Source organism: Lissotriton vulgaris, chromosome 9 (assembly GCF_964263255.1).
Source record: "Lissotriton vulgaris chromosome 9, aLisVul1.2, whole genome shotgun sequence".
Classification (NCBI taxonomy): domain Eukaryota; kingdom Metazoa; phylum Chordata; class Amphibia; order Caudata; family Salamandridae; genus Lissotriton; species Lissotriton vulgaris.
The window spans coordinates 813,116,600-813,134,626 of NC_141697.1; the positions used below are offsets into that span (position 1 = coordinate 813,116,600).

An 18,027-nucleotide genomic window follows, 5' to 3' on the forward strand; every position below is an offset into this window, starting at 1 on the left:
GTGTGGAGCGGTTCAGGCATACTGGGAACAGGTACACGCTGCGCTCCAGGTAATGATAGCTGGCCCTCTCCCCATGGACCCAGTGGTGATGCTGATGGGCTACACCAGGAATGTGCCCAGGACCGACCGCCGATGTGTGGATATTGCTTTGCTACTTGCAAAGAGGAGGATTGCCTGCAGATGGGGGAGGGGAAGGGCGCCGAAATTTAAGGAGTGGTTGGACGATCTCAAGTACTGCCAGGATCAGCATGGCGTTTATGCAGAACTGCTGCCGGCCCGTAGTAAACCCTGTGACTTCTGGTCCCCCTTACAGGTGTACTGGCTATCTCAGACGACTCACAGCGACCCCTCTGGAGATGACGGGTCGGAGCCGGGCCCATGAGCGGGTGCTGCAGCCCTACACCACACTCACCACACTGCTTTTCACATGTGGGAATGTGCGCGACCTGCCCGGCCCGGGGAGGGATGGGGCGAATACAGTTGGGGCGACACTGGGAAATCCGGAGGGAACACGATACACATAGCATTGCTCACATGGTTGGTCTCTCCTCATCTCCCGAAGCTTTGGCACACGGGCCAATGGAAGTGGTTGGGCGCATTCGCCCTGCGGATGCCAGTCGTTATAGACGGCTTCTGTACTGAGGAGTGTAGGACCCTGCTCTGGGATGCGCCCTATTCTGGATACTCTCCCACTGACTGCCATCACCCTATGGGACGGAGGTGCCCGCACTTGCTGCACGTACAGCATAATTTTAAATAAGGGGGGGTTGGAAGGCTGCTAATTGGTTCCTACACATGCACAGCTGTGTGTGCCGGGGATACAGCCCACGCTGTCTACCGAGATGCCTATATGTGATGGAATGGACCACTGTACTCGATGCCCCCGCCCCCGATTGGGTAGGGGGGGGGCCCTTGTGGGGCGAGGTCTCTCAGTTCAGAATGATATACGCGATGTATGCACTGTGCCAGCCCTTGTGTGGAAGAGCTATTTACATTGTATGTACCATGACCAGTACTGTATTGTATTATTACTGCTTTGCTTTCATGCCTCTATGTTGAATGCCACTAATAAATAAAAAGGTTTAAAAAAAAAAAAAAAAAAAATGTTTGTTAGTGCAGTCTAGGGGTATCATCTTGTAGCCGTCCGGTGTTGCAGTGGTGATGTTGGGGTTTTAGGAGTGGTTGAACCATGCTTAGGTGATGAAGGAAATGTCAGGGGGAAGGGAGACGATGGTGTCCCAGATTTCTGTGGCGTGCTTGCAGAGAGCACAGGTGTTGAGCAGGATGCACTGGAGTAATTCCCGGATTGTTTGTGCTCTTCTGGGCGAACGTGGTGAGGGATCCAGGGCGGTCTGGTGTCCGTGTTGCAGGAGAAGCTGCAATGGCAGGAAAGGTCGTTTGATTGATCGCAGGAAGGTTATGCAGCAGATGTGTTGGTGCCCAGGGCCAAGAGCACCTTGGCTTGTAGCGGTGGGTGCGAGAAGGCCAGCGGTCCTGGTGCTGAGCATAAACGGGCGATGATGGGCTTGCCATGTGCGCGGCCACACTGCAGCCTTCATTAAGTAGGTCCTGGGGGAGGGGGAAACAGCGGGAGGAGGGAAATAACGGGAAGGAGAGAAACTAGCAGAAAAAGGCAAACTAGAGGGCAGAAAACAAGCAGGAAAGACAAAACAGAGCATAAAAACAATTAAGCAGAAGAGGCACAAGCAGAGGGCAGCAGGTCAGCAAAGTGGCAAAGGGAAGCGAACTACATGTAAACTGCACCAAATAACTGTCACAGGGGAGCCAGCATGCTGACCTGCTTTCAGGGACTTTCAGCCGTGCTAAACAGCAGATGTGCTGCTAGACAACATGGCTAAAAGACATTCACGTTGACAAGACCAATAGCTCGGGCTTTGCCGAGATCTATTGGCATTGCCAATGCTTGTTCGGTGTGGACTATGTGGCTTAACAGAGCTGAAAACAGGAGAACTGGGGGAACCAAGTTCGAATCTCAGGGTCGGATGAACAGTTTGTGATTCTGGGCAAATCACTTATGCTTTCCCCTCTGTATGACAATGATTGTGTATTTGTGTAATGTAACTGGTAAGCACTTAAAGCGCTCCGATACCATCTGCTGGTGTTAGCACTATGGCAAGATGGAGGATGGAGCAAGAGCTACGATTACCTTGGATTGTGCAATAAAATAAATGTAAATAAAAGCAGCAGTGATGAGGGAGGTAGTGGGCGGACGGGTAAAGAAGGGAAGCAGGAGTGGATGGGGAGATGGGCAAGCAACGACGGGAGAGGACAGGAGGAAGCAACAATGAAGGGGGAATAAAATACCTTAATTGAAGCAGGACCAGCGACTAAAATGAAAGTGTCATTATGGACTGTAACTGGTGAGCACTTAAAGCATTCCAGTACCATCAACTCATGTTCCAACTAGGGCAAGACGGAGATCTGAGTGAGCGCTTCAATACCATCAGATCGCGCAAAAAATTAAGCAAGTCCTGTTAATGTTTTATTAACTTTTTAAGAAATGCATCAAGTTTATGTACATGCATTTTAGTGATATGTGCGTAGGTGTACAAGATAGATTATGGCAAGACGGAGGATGGAACGAGCACTCCAATACCATTAGATTGTACAAAGAATATAAAATATATAAAAATAAAAGCAGTAGCAACGAGGGAGGTAGTTGGGGGACGGGTAAAGCAGGGAAGTAGGAGAGGATGGGGAGATGGGTAAGGAACAACAGTAGAGGGCGGGAGGAGGCAACAACGAAAGGGTAAAAAAGAATCTCAATTGAAGTAGGATCAGGAATAAAAATAAATGTGTCATTGTGGAATGTAATTAGTGAGCACATAAAGCGCTCCAATACCATTGGATCATGTTCATGCTATGGCAAGGCGAAGGACAAGGCAAGCACTCCGATAACATCTAATCTTGGGGGGGGGGGGGGGGGGGGGGGGGGGGCAACAGTGTTGTACGTGTTTTGACAACTCTTTTTAGATTTGCTGCTAAACTAGGGGATCGCAGAATTCATGAAGTGCTAACCCTTTTTAACGCCAGATGCATTTCGTCAGCTATATATGGGGCCGGAGTTTGGGGGTACGATGCACAGAGTGCCAAAACCGTCCAGGGGGAAGGAAAATGTGTTTTTAAAAAGATTAATCGGCGCCCCAGCTACGGCTTCAACGGAGCTAATACACAAGGAACTAGATTTGTATTATGTTAATGATCTAATTGCTCTCCGTCCCTTGTCCTTATGGCGTTCAATATGGGCAAAGGAGGAGACAAAGTTTACACAGGACGTAATAACTGATTGCATTAAACTTGATCAGATCGAATATTCCTTGGCTGAACCATATACATTATTGGTATAAAACATTGTATGGTCTGGACATTTTTAATGATTTTAAAATGGATCCTATATTATCAAAGCGGGAGTTGAAGGTCTCGTTTTTGAAATATACTGCAGAGACTAGAGTAGAAAAATATAATAAACAAAGTACAGTCAATCTCTATCAACAATATAACATTAATGTAGGTTTCCAATTTTACCTTGTAATAGTTAGTATTCCCTCCCATCGATTTGTGTTAACCCGTCTCCGCTTAGGAATTGTGCATCACCTTGTGGCTTTTCCTGTGCCTAAAAAACCTGGAACTTGTCTGTGCCCATGTGATGGCAAATCAAAACAGAGCACGTGTCACTTTATGTTATCTTGCACTTTTTATACCTCTTTTAGGAAACATTACTTGAAACCCATCTTTTTAAAATATAATACGTATCATTTACAAACGGCAATGAAATTAGTGTTTAATCTAGAGTCCCCAGATGTATGCTTTTATGTGGCCACTTATATTTTAAAATGTATTTCTGCAAGAAAATCAATTATTATATGACTTTTCCTAGCTGTTAATTTTATTATGCACTTTAAAACAAGATGCTGATGACATCATGTATTAGTACGCTAATTTGCACATATATGTATGTTGGAGTAATTGCTGCTATTGTATAACATCTATTGTTGGAATGGCCTAGCACTTGCACTTTGTCATAGTTATTCCTTGTGAATAGCCAGACTAGGCACTGCTATCTGCATATTGCACTTTAGGAAGGATGTTGCAGAATTCTTCTTTAGAATTGCCAATTTGCACATATATCAATATAGAGATACCTAGCACTTTAACTGCGTATTTGCACACTATCAAAGGTCGTATAAATGTTAATATTACAGCTAAAAGCATTTTTCTAAATGGCCTAATGATTTTGTACTATTAATGCTGCTAAATGTCTATATTTTCAAGCGCCATCCTGTTACATGTTTTTCCTTTTCTTGTAGCCTGCTCCAGTATTGTGTAAATTTTTATGTCTGTTGCTATATGGTTGTATTTTCTTTACAAACCGAATAAAGCATCTTTGAAATTGAAATTGACAACTCTTGAAGAAATGCATTCAATTATGTACATGCTCATGCATTTTTTGTGGTATGTATGCATGTGTACAATGGAGATAGCCTGAACACACAACTACTCCTTTGGAGTGCGTGAAAACAAAAAAAACAAAAATAGCTGTGCAAACTGGGAGCAGTGTAAAGAGACATGTACTAGGTCTATGTGCTATGGGAGGGCCAAACACAAGAAGAAGGCAGGACGCCTGCATGCCATGACAAATGGCATCCAAGAAAATGAGAGAGAGCTGATGTTAACCAATAGTACGAGATGGGCAGCCAATAAGCCCATAAATCGAACACAACATGTCTCTTCGAGACAACGCATACGCCCTTCAGCTGAGACCTAAAAACAATAGATTTCGCACAGATTAAACCTACTGGCTTTGTCAATGCTTGTTTTGTTTAGAAAAAAGAAGATGAAGCAATTTACCTGAAAACAAAAAATTTTGAAATGAGGCGGAGGCTCTGGAGATATGGTGTCAGTTCGGGACAGGATGTGGAGTAAGGGCCACTGCAGTCTACTATGGAGCTCGTAAACCAGATTATAGTTTCAGCGTCGTCTTAACATCCTTGATTTTAGGCAAATCACTTAATCTCACTATGCCTACAAAAATGAATGTGTCCGTGTGTAAAGTAAGTGGTGTTAATGTAAAGGGTTCCAATACCTTCGGGTGGTTTTGGCGCTATAGAAAAGTGCATACAAAAAAGTAACTGGTGCTAATGTAAAGCACTCCACTACCTTCGGATGGTGTTGGTGCTATTTAAAACTGCACAAAAGTAGTAGCTGGTGCTAATGTAAAGCGCTCCAATACCTTCAGGTGTTATTGGCACTACATAAAACTGCACAAAAATAATGTGACAAGCAGAGTTGTGAAGGATGGTGTCTGTGCAACAGAGTTCAGTGGGGGCAAGAAGCAACCAGAATAGATAGATGGGCAACCATCAGCAAATGTGGGCAGCCACAGCTCCATGACTACCAACTATGGCTTAGAGGATGAAGATCCTGTGGGAGTCGGAGGGCATCTGAAAGACTTACCTTTTTGCTTCTTGTGTTTTTGTGCTTCCTGTGCTTCACACCTGAAGAATGTTCAGTAGGGAACAGGAATAAGGTCTCAAACGTCGATGGCTTTGCCGGTCATCCTTGGCGCAAAACAAGAACAGCTTGGCCCTTTTGTTGATAACCTTAGGGTGCATGCCCCCTGGATTCACAGAAACTCAAATCTTGATTCAAGCCAAGGCACCAGAGACAAATAGAGTGGAGGTCAGTAATTGACATTTGACCTGTTCACAATCCCTTCAGGGTTTACAACCAGAGCAATTAGGTGACAACCTTGTACTGCACCAAGGACATTTTCTGTGAGAAAAACTCAACTAACTGAAGAGTGGGCTGTAGATCTTTGTCGAAAACGCAGAAAAAAAAAGAGAACCAACAGCATTGCGCAGAGTTGTGTGCTATATAGCTTTGGTCAGGTCACCAACACTACCTTTTGGCATTGACACAAAGCCAGCACCCCTCTCCAATCAGGAGGCGTGACAGCTTTGAGGTTTCCAGGTCCAGTTTGACCCTGGGGATTATTCCACAGGTGAGGAATCTGCAGGTAGACGTATCCATCAGAAACATCCGACACATGATGCAGGATTGTTATTTCAAGTGGCAAGATTTGTGGTGATGGTTGGGCATAAACTACTAAACTAAAGTGGTTCAGCTGATACCGCTCGTTTGTTATACTGCATAAGAAGACCGTGAAAGAAAAGAAACCCTTTTTCCGATCTATCTCCCTTTTTTAGGACTTCGGTGCAAGTATAAAATGAAAACATGGAACCTCACCTTGTGACTTGCCCCTTGCTCACAACCATCTCTGGAAGCTGTGCAAGCAATATTGGAACACTCTGCATTGGCAGATTATACACCTGCTTCTAGAGTGAGTTTCGGAATTTCTGCAACTATTTTCATTTGAGAATGTTCATATTAGCTAGTATGGTAGAAATGTTCATCTTTCAAGGGGACATGCTGGCACTCTGATCAACTGTATTAACATGTACCCTACAAGGCCCTGCCTCTTTGTAAAGCAGAGCTGTAAAAAAGGAACTTCAAATGCTACCAATTTCCGAAGCAGAGGAAACTAACGAACAAGTTACTTACCTTCGGGAATGCTCTTTCTAGTAGACACTCTAACTCCAGACTCCTCCCCTAGAATATCCCCCCAGGTGCCAGACTGGATCCAGAGTTTTGTAGCAGTGCTCCTGTGTGCCACTAGGTAGCACCTTGCGGGTCCGTGCTGACTTCTGGCATGAAGTTAGGAGTATTACTGAATAAGTAATGAGTAAGGAGTGTTACTGAAGGATAGTTCTAACCACATATTTCTCACCTTAGAATAGCAGCACCCCCACTTACCCCAAAAGGTGTAGGGTCCATGAAGTGGACTTAGACCAAAAAGGCTTGCAGAATTGAGAGGGCACAGTGTCCTCCTCTCCACAGTTGGCCGTCAAGGCAATAGTGTTTAGTGAACATATTTTCAGATGCCACATCACAGCCTGGCAGAATTCAAGGACATGCATTCCTAATGCCAGTAGTAGCAGGCTTAGTCCTTGATTCTCAGAGCATCCAGGGGTTATTTCTTGGTCAGTGCCCTTTCAAGGACTATTTCCAATAATGAGAGCGCCTACTTACATATAGGACCCTAACCCCCCCCCTTTATTATCTTCACTCCACATAGAAGCGCATGCTCCCAACCTTGAAATCATGCCTACTCTGATCTCGTAACCCATCCCTGAAAGGACATCTGGTCATTAGACCCTTGCCATATCCCTATACCTTCTTTTAGGTATGCTTACAGAAGCTATTGTGGGAAACAAGCATTGAATCAAAATAACCAACCACTATCCCCACAAGATGCCCTTCTTTAGCAACCAAGCATGCACTTACCTAGCGGGATAGGTGGGATAGCGGGATCAATTGAGGATGCCTTGGCTTTTACTGGGATGGGGGTGGGTGCGCCATTCACCATCACGTGACCTAGAAAAACATGGATAGTTAGAGACGGTTGGCTGTGTATGCAAAGGAACCACACAGTTGGATCCCAATGTGGGCCTCAGCACCATGCACTCACAACCACACATGGCCTCCCTGTGGAAACCCCAGAAATGTATGCAATTGGCACCAAGAGTATGAAAGCTCTAAAGTGCCAAACTAATGACAGAAGTCTATCTTCTAAAAACTAATAACATGGACTTCGTCACTCGATGGCTGGCCATCAACCTCAGCTAGGTGACCAAAATTAAATTAATACTACCCTCACCTACAGTGCGGTAAAAGCCATTAGTCTGGCAATTACCAATTTATACCATATGCTAAAAACAATACTTTAACAGCTTATTTACCTCACATGACTATCGCCATAAAAACACTATAGTTGACGCGATACAAGAGCAATTTTACCACCCAGTCCATTGTTTGCCATGCTCACTCCAGGAAGCCACAAGTCACTCTGGCAGAGGCCTGCATGCACTGGGCAGTGTCGGCTAAAGGTTCAACTCATAAGGTGATGCCCGAGACAGCACATGACAATTTTAGAGTAAAAGTTTAAATAGGTGTATCTGTAAGTATTGCCACCCATACATTCGCCACACACTTTAAAAGTGGGTTGGTTATTGTGGTTAGTGAGAGGAGGGGACAGAGAGAGAGGGTTTGGAGAACAGTAATGGGTATATATTGTCTGGAGGACAGACAGACAGGCCATTACAAAATGTGTTGGTAAATTATGAAGGCAGGCTCGTGGATTGGTAGATTTCTTAGACAGGGAGAGAGACGTGGCCAGTGAAGGGTGGGTATCTTTCGGAAGCTGGACAGAGCCACAGCTCAGTCATTTGTACTACTAATTGTGAGGATTAAATGAATATCAGATAACATCTAGAGAGAGCTGTGCTAAGCAACTGATGCAGTAGGATAGTGCTTGCTAATTGGTGCCTAATGAATGAAAGCTGAGCACGGTCAGAGGTCAGTGGCTGTTAGCACTGTCTATGTAGGCTCACGCTATTCAGTGAATGGTGGGCGACATCAGGAGAGTGGTGGATAAGTGACTGGAGGGTGGCCTCTCAAATGGGATGCTGGCCAATAAATGGTGGGTTTTGTTTGGAAACTGAGCCAGGCTACATACAGCTCAATGAATGGCAGGAGTGACAAACGGATGCAGTTGAGTGACTGATTAATGATATTTGGAAGGTAATGGGATCCAACATTGGTGGGCCATCTCTTGAGCGGGATGTGTGTTAGTAACTAGCACGTTTGTGAGCTGCAGGGGACTATCACTCAGTCACTGGTGTATTGACTCTACGGTGCTGGAGGTTTACGGCGGATAGCCGGAGTGTGATAGGATCAGTAATTGGTGCCTATTCTCTTGAATGGAGCGTGGGTATGTAACTGGTGTGTGTGGTTTGGAAGATGGGGTTGACTATGTGCCAGTGATTGGTGGTATTGCCTGTACAGTGATGAAGGTGATACCAGCGATGGAGTGATACCTTGATGGTGCTCGGATCAGTATGTGGAGACCATTCTCTTTAGTTAGTTGTGAATCAATGATTAGCGGGTGGTGTTTGGAATGTGTGGAGAGCTAAGGTTCAGTGATTTGTGGCATCGACTGCACAGAGATGGGGGTTCTATTACAGATGGCATTGTATCTTGAGTGTGTTAAAATCAATACTTGGTGGTCGGTCTCTCGAATGGGACGTGGCTCAATAGCCAGTGGGTGTTGTTTGGATACTGGAGAGATCTGCGGATCAGTGATTGGTGGTGTAGACTGAAGAGCGAAGGCAGTTCAGAGACTAATGGGTAATATCTGGAGGGCAGTCGGGTCCATTTCGTTTCATCCTTTGCAGCAAGTGCACGTTTTATGATATTTACAAGCTTTGATGCACAAGGCAGAGGTAAAGGGAGAAATCTCCATTGAAAACCCCTCTGGAGGCTATTGGTATTCGCAACTAGCTTCATAATTGAAGTAGCAACGAGATTGGAACATTTAGACGCATACAATACTTTTTCCTTGTCAAATATGCTATTAAAGCCAGACAGAAGAAAATGCCTGCCAATGCTCAAGTAGCAGACAAGGTTTCTGCAATAGATTTCTCCACAGAAGAAACAGTTGAAGCAACAGAAAAAACCATGAGCGGAGCAAAGACCCCAACCCTCTTGGAGGGGGCGAGGCGACAATGCATGCAACTTACCGAGGTAGTGAAGCAGCTTCTGGGCTCGGTTCTGGCCCGGCCGCAAGTTAAAGAGGTCTGGGTTCTCATCAATGAACTGGGTGTCCACGGTGCCGTGCAAAAACTGGTCATTGCTCAGCACGTTCTGCAGAAAGGGGATGTTGGTCTGTGGGAGGAAACAAGGACAACAGTCAAATCTTCTGGCTAGGACAGCGCACATTATAATACTGGTCCAGTCTGGGTCTGTTCAAATATCTATTAAACTTTTAAAATACATCAATCGCGAACAGAAGTGGTTCTTCATCTTTTGACTTCTGTGGACCTCCCTTTAATCATTACTGGAACCCAGGAACCCCAATGAATAATTATTGGAGTTCGTGGACCCCCACTGAGTCATTACTGGAAGTCAGGAACACTGGACTAAGCATTTTCAGAGATTTGACCCGCAAACAATAAACCACAAATACAGAATGGGCATTCATCAACCAAATACATAAACGATTTAACATTCTATTTCAGTCCCAAACAAATCTAAACAATAAATAATGTTTTAATTATAATAGGAAGGTTGAAGCTTTTATAAATTCAATTGAGGCTACTCTTCATCCATGCAATATTAGGTTTGATGCACTTGCACTGCTCCACAAACCAATCCGAGGATACCAATATAATGTATAGCCTTCAATTTCAAATTCCTTCTAATTTAAAGAATGTTTTAACATTTTCAAATGTACATTTTGCTTCTTTATTTATATACACTTGATTACTTTGTTAATATTATTTCATTTTCTAAGCAGTCTCAACCCCCTGAGAAGGCTGTGCGGACCCCCAGCAGTCCCTAGACCACAGTTTAAGAACCACTGGTGAATAGCATTAAGGGTATAAATAGAACATGTCGTGGTTTAGCGTGCCATAAAGCGAAGAAAGAAAGGAAGAGAAGTAAGGGTTGTACAAGACCAAAAGGAAGGGGAAAAGATAAAAAGACTGTCAGTACACATTGAGATGGGTAGGGTGGACCTGCCTAGAAGGATCACAATATTGGCAAAAGTATGATTGACAGCAATGCAACGTCGACCTCCGGGACAGGTTGAAAATAAAAAGTCGGTACATGGCGTACTGTATTCTGGTGAATCATATTAAGGTGAGGTACGTACCCAGATCTCACACTTTACCATTTGGTTGTTCAAGCTTTATATCACACGTGCGGTCCTGAACGCAAATGTAATACTCCGTTTTGCCATACAGGCGAGCGGGAAAAGACAATTTGCACAGATCACACTTAGCGCTGTTTAAGTGATTCAAACTAAATTTAATATTTTAGATTTTAAACTCATGTATAACAGATACATTATTCAACATTCGAGTTGCTCCGAAATAGGTGGGAAAAGAAGTGTCTATAAAGGTGCTCATGTGCGCAGTGATTAGAAAAAAGGAAGAGACACAGTAAGAAATATAGCTGCACAATTCTTCTTAGATAACATTCATTGCTATGAGAGAGACATTAACAGTAGCTAGTAGAATCTGCTTATCTCCTTCTCCTGATCAAGTGACTAACAAGGCGAGTTATCGCACACGAACATTTTGGAATTTATTCCAATTGGTCATGTCAATTTCAACATTGTGAAAAAATGCGAGGCATGCTCGTTGCAGCCTTGATTTGTATGGATAGTAAATCATCCAGCTGACACGTGAAACTGACATACCATGAGGAGATTTCTACTAGTGAGTTTCCTCTACCAAGAGAGAGAAGGGTGCATCAGGATTGAACACATTCCCCCAACCTACAGTGCGGCAGCACAGTTTTAGCTTGCCCTATACACATCCCCCATCACCGTCCTGATGAAGACCCGCATGCAAGGGTTTAACTTACCTCATGCAACAGTCGGGTCAGAACGTCGACAGCAATAAAAGCTTGAATTGAATGTATATGTTTTTCCCCATGAGCGGTGAACTTTGATTCAGTCATCACTACTCCGAACAAGGAAGACTATAGTTGATTAAGAATTTCTCAGACAGGCCGTTTTGAATTTTGCTAATGTTAATGTCTGTCTCATAGCAATGGATATTATCTAAGAAGAATTATGCAGACTATTTTTTACTGTGCCTTTTCCTTTTTTCTAATCACTACGCACCTTTATAAACACTTCGTATCCGACCTATTTCGGAGCAACTCGAATGTTGAATAATGTATATGTTATACATGAGCTTGAAATATAAAATTCAGTTTTGCATACCCTAGAGGACATCCTCAACCACAAAAGAAAAAGCCATCTCCTGATATTGTTGGACCACTCAGTCACCTTTGATACCGTTGCCCATCCTAAACTCAACCACACCCTGAAGTCTCAAAAGGTACACACATTCAATGTTCTTCACCAATTTTCCTCCCTCAGCAACCAACACCAGTCTGTTTACTTGAGCACCGCCATGTCCAAGAAGATTCATATTGCCTGTGGCATACAACAAGGTTCCATCTTATCCCCCAGTCTTCTTCAACATCTATGTGAAGGCTGTAGGCTCCCCTGACAACAAAATCAAAATCTAACTATCCACTGTTGATACACAACTTTACGTCATTCTCCTCCATCCCAGAAACCCTATGTCTCAAACACTGCCTACACCCTATCCAGACCTGCATGTTCAGAATCAGCCTTAAGGTCAATCCCACAAGGCTGATTTCCTGATGTGTGAAGGGACATATTTTCAAGATGGAAAAAAACAGCCTAGTACCAGCTCTTTTAACAGAAAGTAAAACTGTTGCTTCAAAAATGCTATTCAAGCCCTCACACTCTTGTATCTGGATGATGGCAATGTCCTGTTCCATGGCCTTCCAGACTCCACACTGGCCATCTTAAACGCAGCACTAAAACTTATTCATAGCTTGAAAATTCATGACCACAATACCCCTTCTAGATGAAACACTACTGGCTCTCCAGGTCAACCTGCCCGCCTTCCAAACAAGCTGCATCATTTACAAAGCCATCATGAGCAAGCACGACTCCTGTCTTTGTGGCTCACAAGCCCACAGTCTGTGGTGGCTCCAGGGACATGCGCTGCCGGGACACCATTTGAAGTGTCAAACCGAAAAACCAATGCCACAAGCCTTCTCCATATATGCACTCATGCCCTGGAAAACGTCTGTATATCCATTCAGGATTCTCTAACCGTGCTCCTATATAAGAAAGAACTGAAGATACACATCTTTAAAGTACACTACATCATGATGCAGTAACAGTCCAAGTCTTCTCCCAGATCCAATTATCTCTTCAATTATTCGAACTAGGTCTTCAAATATTTGTGGACTGTATCTTTACCTTTAAACCTATACAGCGCCCCAGGTATGAAATAATTTTATATTGAGGGATAAATCAAAGAATAAACAGTATGTGAACACTGCAGTGCCTCAGGAAAAAACGGACACTGTAGCAAATGCAGGTATATTTGACGAGGGCACCCTAACTGTGCCCTGTGTAGCAGCGGCATTGACTGGACATATGCTCTATTTACGAGACAGAAACTACGTTTTGGTAACTTATTTATTTCTCTAATCTAAAATATCATTGAATTAACAGGATGAGATAGGTAAAATTGGCAAATCATAAAAGTGCACACAACTCTGGCTCTTGTCAAACAGTAATTTTCTACACCTGGATCAAGATGGAAGTACATTAACTGAGCTGTTTAGAATAGGTACTAGGATAACAGGAGTTCAGCAAATCTGGAATCAGGTGCATTGGCAGAGCTGTGTATCGATTCCAGTACCAACATAGCATAAGGTGCTCCAATGAGGTATTAAAGAACAAGGCATTGGTGAGTTTTGCGGGAAAGCATGAGGTGTGATTGTAGAGCTGAGCTGGTCACAATATTGCAACAGAGGAGATCCTACAGATGAGTTCTAGGGCTAGTATGTGACGATCAGGTAGCTAGAAAACCAGATGTTGCTGACGGCAATAACAGAGATGCATCGGAGGAATCACATGCAAGGCTCTATAACGCACAATTGTATGGCCATGAGAAATGTGTTTTTAAACATAAGTCTCCCGGCCTGTCTAACTAAAAATGCAGCAGTTTATTAAGACTAGGGGTGTAATAGGGGGAGACAATTAACATCAGGGTCTAAGGATATGTCCATGGTAGCACTTGTAGAATAACTCAGAGAGTTGACAGTAGTGGGGAGATAGATACTGGGGTGTGGGACTAATGACAGGAAGGAAGGAGGACATGGGTCTAATGAGGAGCAACTCGAGGTGGATATTAGGGTGGAAGTCTATTAAGGCGAAGCTAAAGGAAGGGGACTACTGGGAGGTGGGCTTGATGACAAGATTGAAGGAGAAGTGGATAAAGGGTGGACCAGCTTGATTTGGCTCCACCCTTACACGTCACTTATTTACGTTGATTTATGTAGATTAACATTTATTTATTTTATGTGTTCTAATTTTCAAACAAGATGGATTTCAAATGCATTACTGAAATACTCTATGATAAAACTTAGTACGATACTTTAACGTGTATACTAATGTTGACCAGAAATGTATTTCTCGTTCATAGTTATACGAATGTTTAATAATGTAACTTACATAATATTTCATGTGTGTATTAATTGTGAACGTGCGTGCACATATATATTAAAAGGTCAAGAGCATTTTAACTGCTGTGCTAAACCCAAGGCCTGAAGTTTCTGAATTTCAATCTTTAACTTTCATATGAGAATTGTTTAGTTTGAATGTTCTCTCCTCTGCAGGTGCAGATACGAGGCTTTGGTAGCTAGAGCAAGGCATTGTTTGTGTTGTACAATAGTACGGTATGGGAGGATTTATTTTGCAAGAAGAAAATGTGGTAACGTAGTGGGAGATGAGTTCTCATTCTGGAGAAGGGACGCTCAAGGACAATTGAATGTGCCCAATTCAAAGTGTAGGAGTATAACTGGATGTCGTTAAATTCTACCAAGGACAATGGAAATGAACTGGAAAGTGAGGACGCTGGTTACCTAGAATACTTTGTGTACTAACAGATGTTGTATTAGTTAAAGAGCAGCAACATTTAAGATTTCGTGATGTACAGAGCTCTTATGCGATTTCAATTACTGGGTAGCTTCATGCTCTATATTCCTCTAGACTAGGAGTACTTTTACTAAAGACTATAATGCGGACACCTGTTCCTTGATTCCCAAAGCCTATCAGGGTTTTCCCTGAAATTAGCCTAGAGTAGGACAAGTTAGATTGTATTAGAGATACTAATATTTAGGCAGGAAGACCGAATTCTGCAAATAAACCTTCCGATTTTCTTTCTCATCTTTAGTGTCGCAGCCGCCGAATTTTTGGTGTGCTTCCTGTTTAGAGTGAATTTTAGAAGGAGGTTTGGACTAATTCTTGTAATACTATCCTTCTACAATATGCATTTGAGACTCCTCTTTATCAGTTTGTTGCGAGTCTTTAATAAAAGCCTTCAACTTTCTTCAGTAGTCCTGGCCACACTGTGTGAGTAATTTGTTACTCTGTTATTGTGATATGCAAGGTATGTTGAATCCCTCTTACCCCCAACAATTAAAAGATCCACCGACCAAGTAGAGCAAATGGTGACAAGTTCAGAGCGTTCTCAAGGGTAAGGGCCTAATGAGAGGAGGCTCCGGAATATACGGGGGTGCAGTCCTCATAGGACCAAAGAAGAGGTGGGCATTGGGATCATCAATAGCAAGTGAGCTTCTCTGCGTCACGCTGATTTGGGACCGAGCACACATGGATGCAGGAATCAACGCTCCATTGGTGGTGCTTAGGTTTCACATATGTGGAGGTGCGTGTCCTCATAGTGCCCCGCTAAAGCCAGTTAAGACCTTCCCACGTGGTGCTTGCCCTCCCCTCACAGAATGTCTGGGCCAGATCGAAGAGGCTCCTTGCTCGGGGTCAACGCTGCGGTTATCAGCTAAACTGAGTGAACTGCGCTGGTTTCCATGCTCAGCACAGGAAAATCATTCCTAATTATTTTGTCGTAAATGCAGTATAGGGACCTGCACATCAGTGGCATTACGTAATATAAGTCCCCTCGGTGCAGGGTGGGCAAAGTCTATGCCCCCCCCCCCCTCTTCAGCAAAAGTGCCAAGTGGTGGGTGGGGCGGGCTCTGTGCACTTTGCAGGGTGCAGGCTCTGTGCACTTTGCAGGGGGCCCCCTCAAGTTTTGTTACGCCACTGCTCCGCGTGGTGGCACCTGGATGTCCTCAGTGCGACCCTCATCAATAAAGCTTGAGGATGGGCTAGGAGGGGGGTTATGTCGAATCCTGCTTTGAGTCTAGTGACATGCTAACGGATACTTCGAGAGGCAGGCAGGTGAGAGAGCGCAAACTGACCTAAATGTATAAGTACACCACACTTACACGTAGTAAGCACAAGTCATGAAGAGAAATGCCATGAGTGCTGATAGTACCTACATCTATATTCTGAAATGTGTAGTTAATATAGAGATTTAAGTAGAAGTGGAACTAATACAGAAATGTGTGCAACTATATGACTTTATTAGATGTGATTATTCCTGAATCCATGTTGTGTAGCTGCTAAAATGTAAGATGGCATACGGTTAAACGTAGAACGTGGTAGGCCTCAGGGCCAGAGCTAGAAGGGAGGGGGAAGGTGGTTCATTTCACAACATGGATTGCACTAATGTTTTAGTAATAACGTTAATAGGCCATGATTTATAGATGTGTTTACCGAATAATAGAATAAGAGTACTAACATGCTATTAATTAAAGAAGAAGTTGAATGCTATAATCATTATGAGAAATGTTGTAGGCCTGAAATGTTTTAAAAATTGATTTACACATACTGGTCTGGGCCGGGAAATGTTGCAAACTTTTGTTGGAAGTCTATGAGAATTGGGATCTTGGCTGCAGATGTCTGTCTGCAAGAGAAAAGGGGGTATCCAATTATAAATGAAATGAATAGAGGTTTGTTCGGGAGACGGCCCAGACATGGAGGAGGGTTCCGGAATGTTTTAAGGGGTATCAGCGGGCCGGAGAAGAGTCTGAGAAGCAAGGTCGACTCTAACCACGAGGCCTCATCATGGAAAAAGCCAGAAGCTACACCATGTGAGGGGCGTCTCACGAGGGGCGTCCCAAATGTTGTTGTGTTTTTTGTATTAGGGACAGCACCCCTGGGTGGAGTTAGAGCAGAAGCCTGAGGACCCTTTAGAGAGTGGATGGGTAGGCAGAGAGGGGTCATGACTGGAGAACTATAGGTTTTCACCAAGAGACTGAGAGTGGGTGACTTCCCTTGGGGGTCATTCACTGCTGACACCTTTTGTTAGGTTGAGACCTGGTTAAGTAGGGATACCATCTAGAGCAGGGTAGGGACAGCCTAACCTGTGTGGTTTTTCCTCCAACTTAAATGACGGAGAGATCACAGTATGTGTCAATGCTGATAGCTTTATTATTCTTAGAACTTGTACTTGTGGTTTCCGTTGCTCGTCTGAGGGCTTTCAGAGAGCACATGTATGTAGTTGGGCCTGTGTATTTTGTGAATCTCATCCTGAGATGCCTGTACCTACAACTTATCTTAACCTTATAATAAACCTTTGAAAGCTAGAAGTTGTTTGTGATCTTTTGGAGCGGAGTCCTTTATTGGGTGAACTAACTTGGTAAGAGATGCACTTTCTTCCCTCAATGACAGGCAATAAAGGTTCAGTCGACCAGATCGGGGTTTTAGATCAATAGTGATAAGGTATCGATCAAAATCTCGCCCTTCCAGTTGGTAGCTATAGAGGATGGTTGCCTTCTTGAGGAAGGTGATCTAGGCCAGGTTAGATTACCCCAAGGCCCCTAGAGATCGATGATCGGAAGAACCGCCCGCCGAGGAAGAACCGGATGACGTGAGACAGAAAAGCAGCAGTATCGGTCGAGAGTGAGTATAAAGGGTCATGCGTGTTAGATTGCGGTGTTTTTGTGTTGTATCTATGTTGTAATGTCTGGCGGAGTTGAATGCCTGTAGAGAGACTGTGAGACAGGTTGTGAGCGCGCACAACCGGTGGAAATCTTAAGTTCAAGGAGAGCTTAAGTGGTTCGGGTGTGCCGGACACCCAGAGTAATTGTCAACTAGTGTGAAGGGGGGTCATGAGGTACCACTGATCACCCGAAGGACCGAGATAGGGGGAACGTAAGAGTGAGTGCGTGAGTAACGGACGCTGGTCGGAAGTTACTGTGTGTGTAAAGAACCTATCAGAGAGACGATAGACATCTCGTCAGTTGTGTTGACAATTACAGATAGACTGTGGACGTACAGTCGAGGGAAGTGACCGCTTGGTCGGAAGTAGTCATTTTTCGGGGTATGAATGGGACGCATGCATGACCGCGAGGAGAGCTGAGAAAGGAGGGGTGCTGCTGCGAAGCGGAGACTAGTGACGTCAG

At 43.9% G+C, this 18,027-nt stretch overlaps 1 protein-coding gene across 2 annotated transcripts in view; it reads right to left on the bottom strand.

Moving 5' to 3' along the window:
* The window catches only part of PC (pyruvate carboxylase), a 2,223,386-nt gene that overhangs the window by 190,630 nt on the left and 2,014,729 nt on the right, over positions 1 to 18,027 (bottom strand). For both annotated transcript variants that reach the window (XM_086938550.1, XM_086938549.1), the window contains 2 exons: positions 9,660 to 9,804; positions 7,366 to 7,455 (listed from right to left, as the gene is read on the bottom strand). In XM_086938550.1, coding sequence (XP_086794676.1) covers positions 7,366 to 7,455; positions 9,660 to 9,804 — 235 coding nt within the window. The remainder of the gene's footprint in view (positions 1 to 7,365; positions 7,456 to 9,659; positions 9,805 to 18,027) is intronic.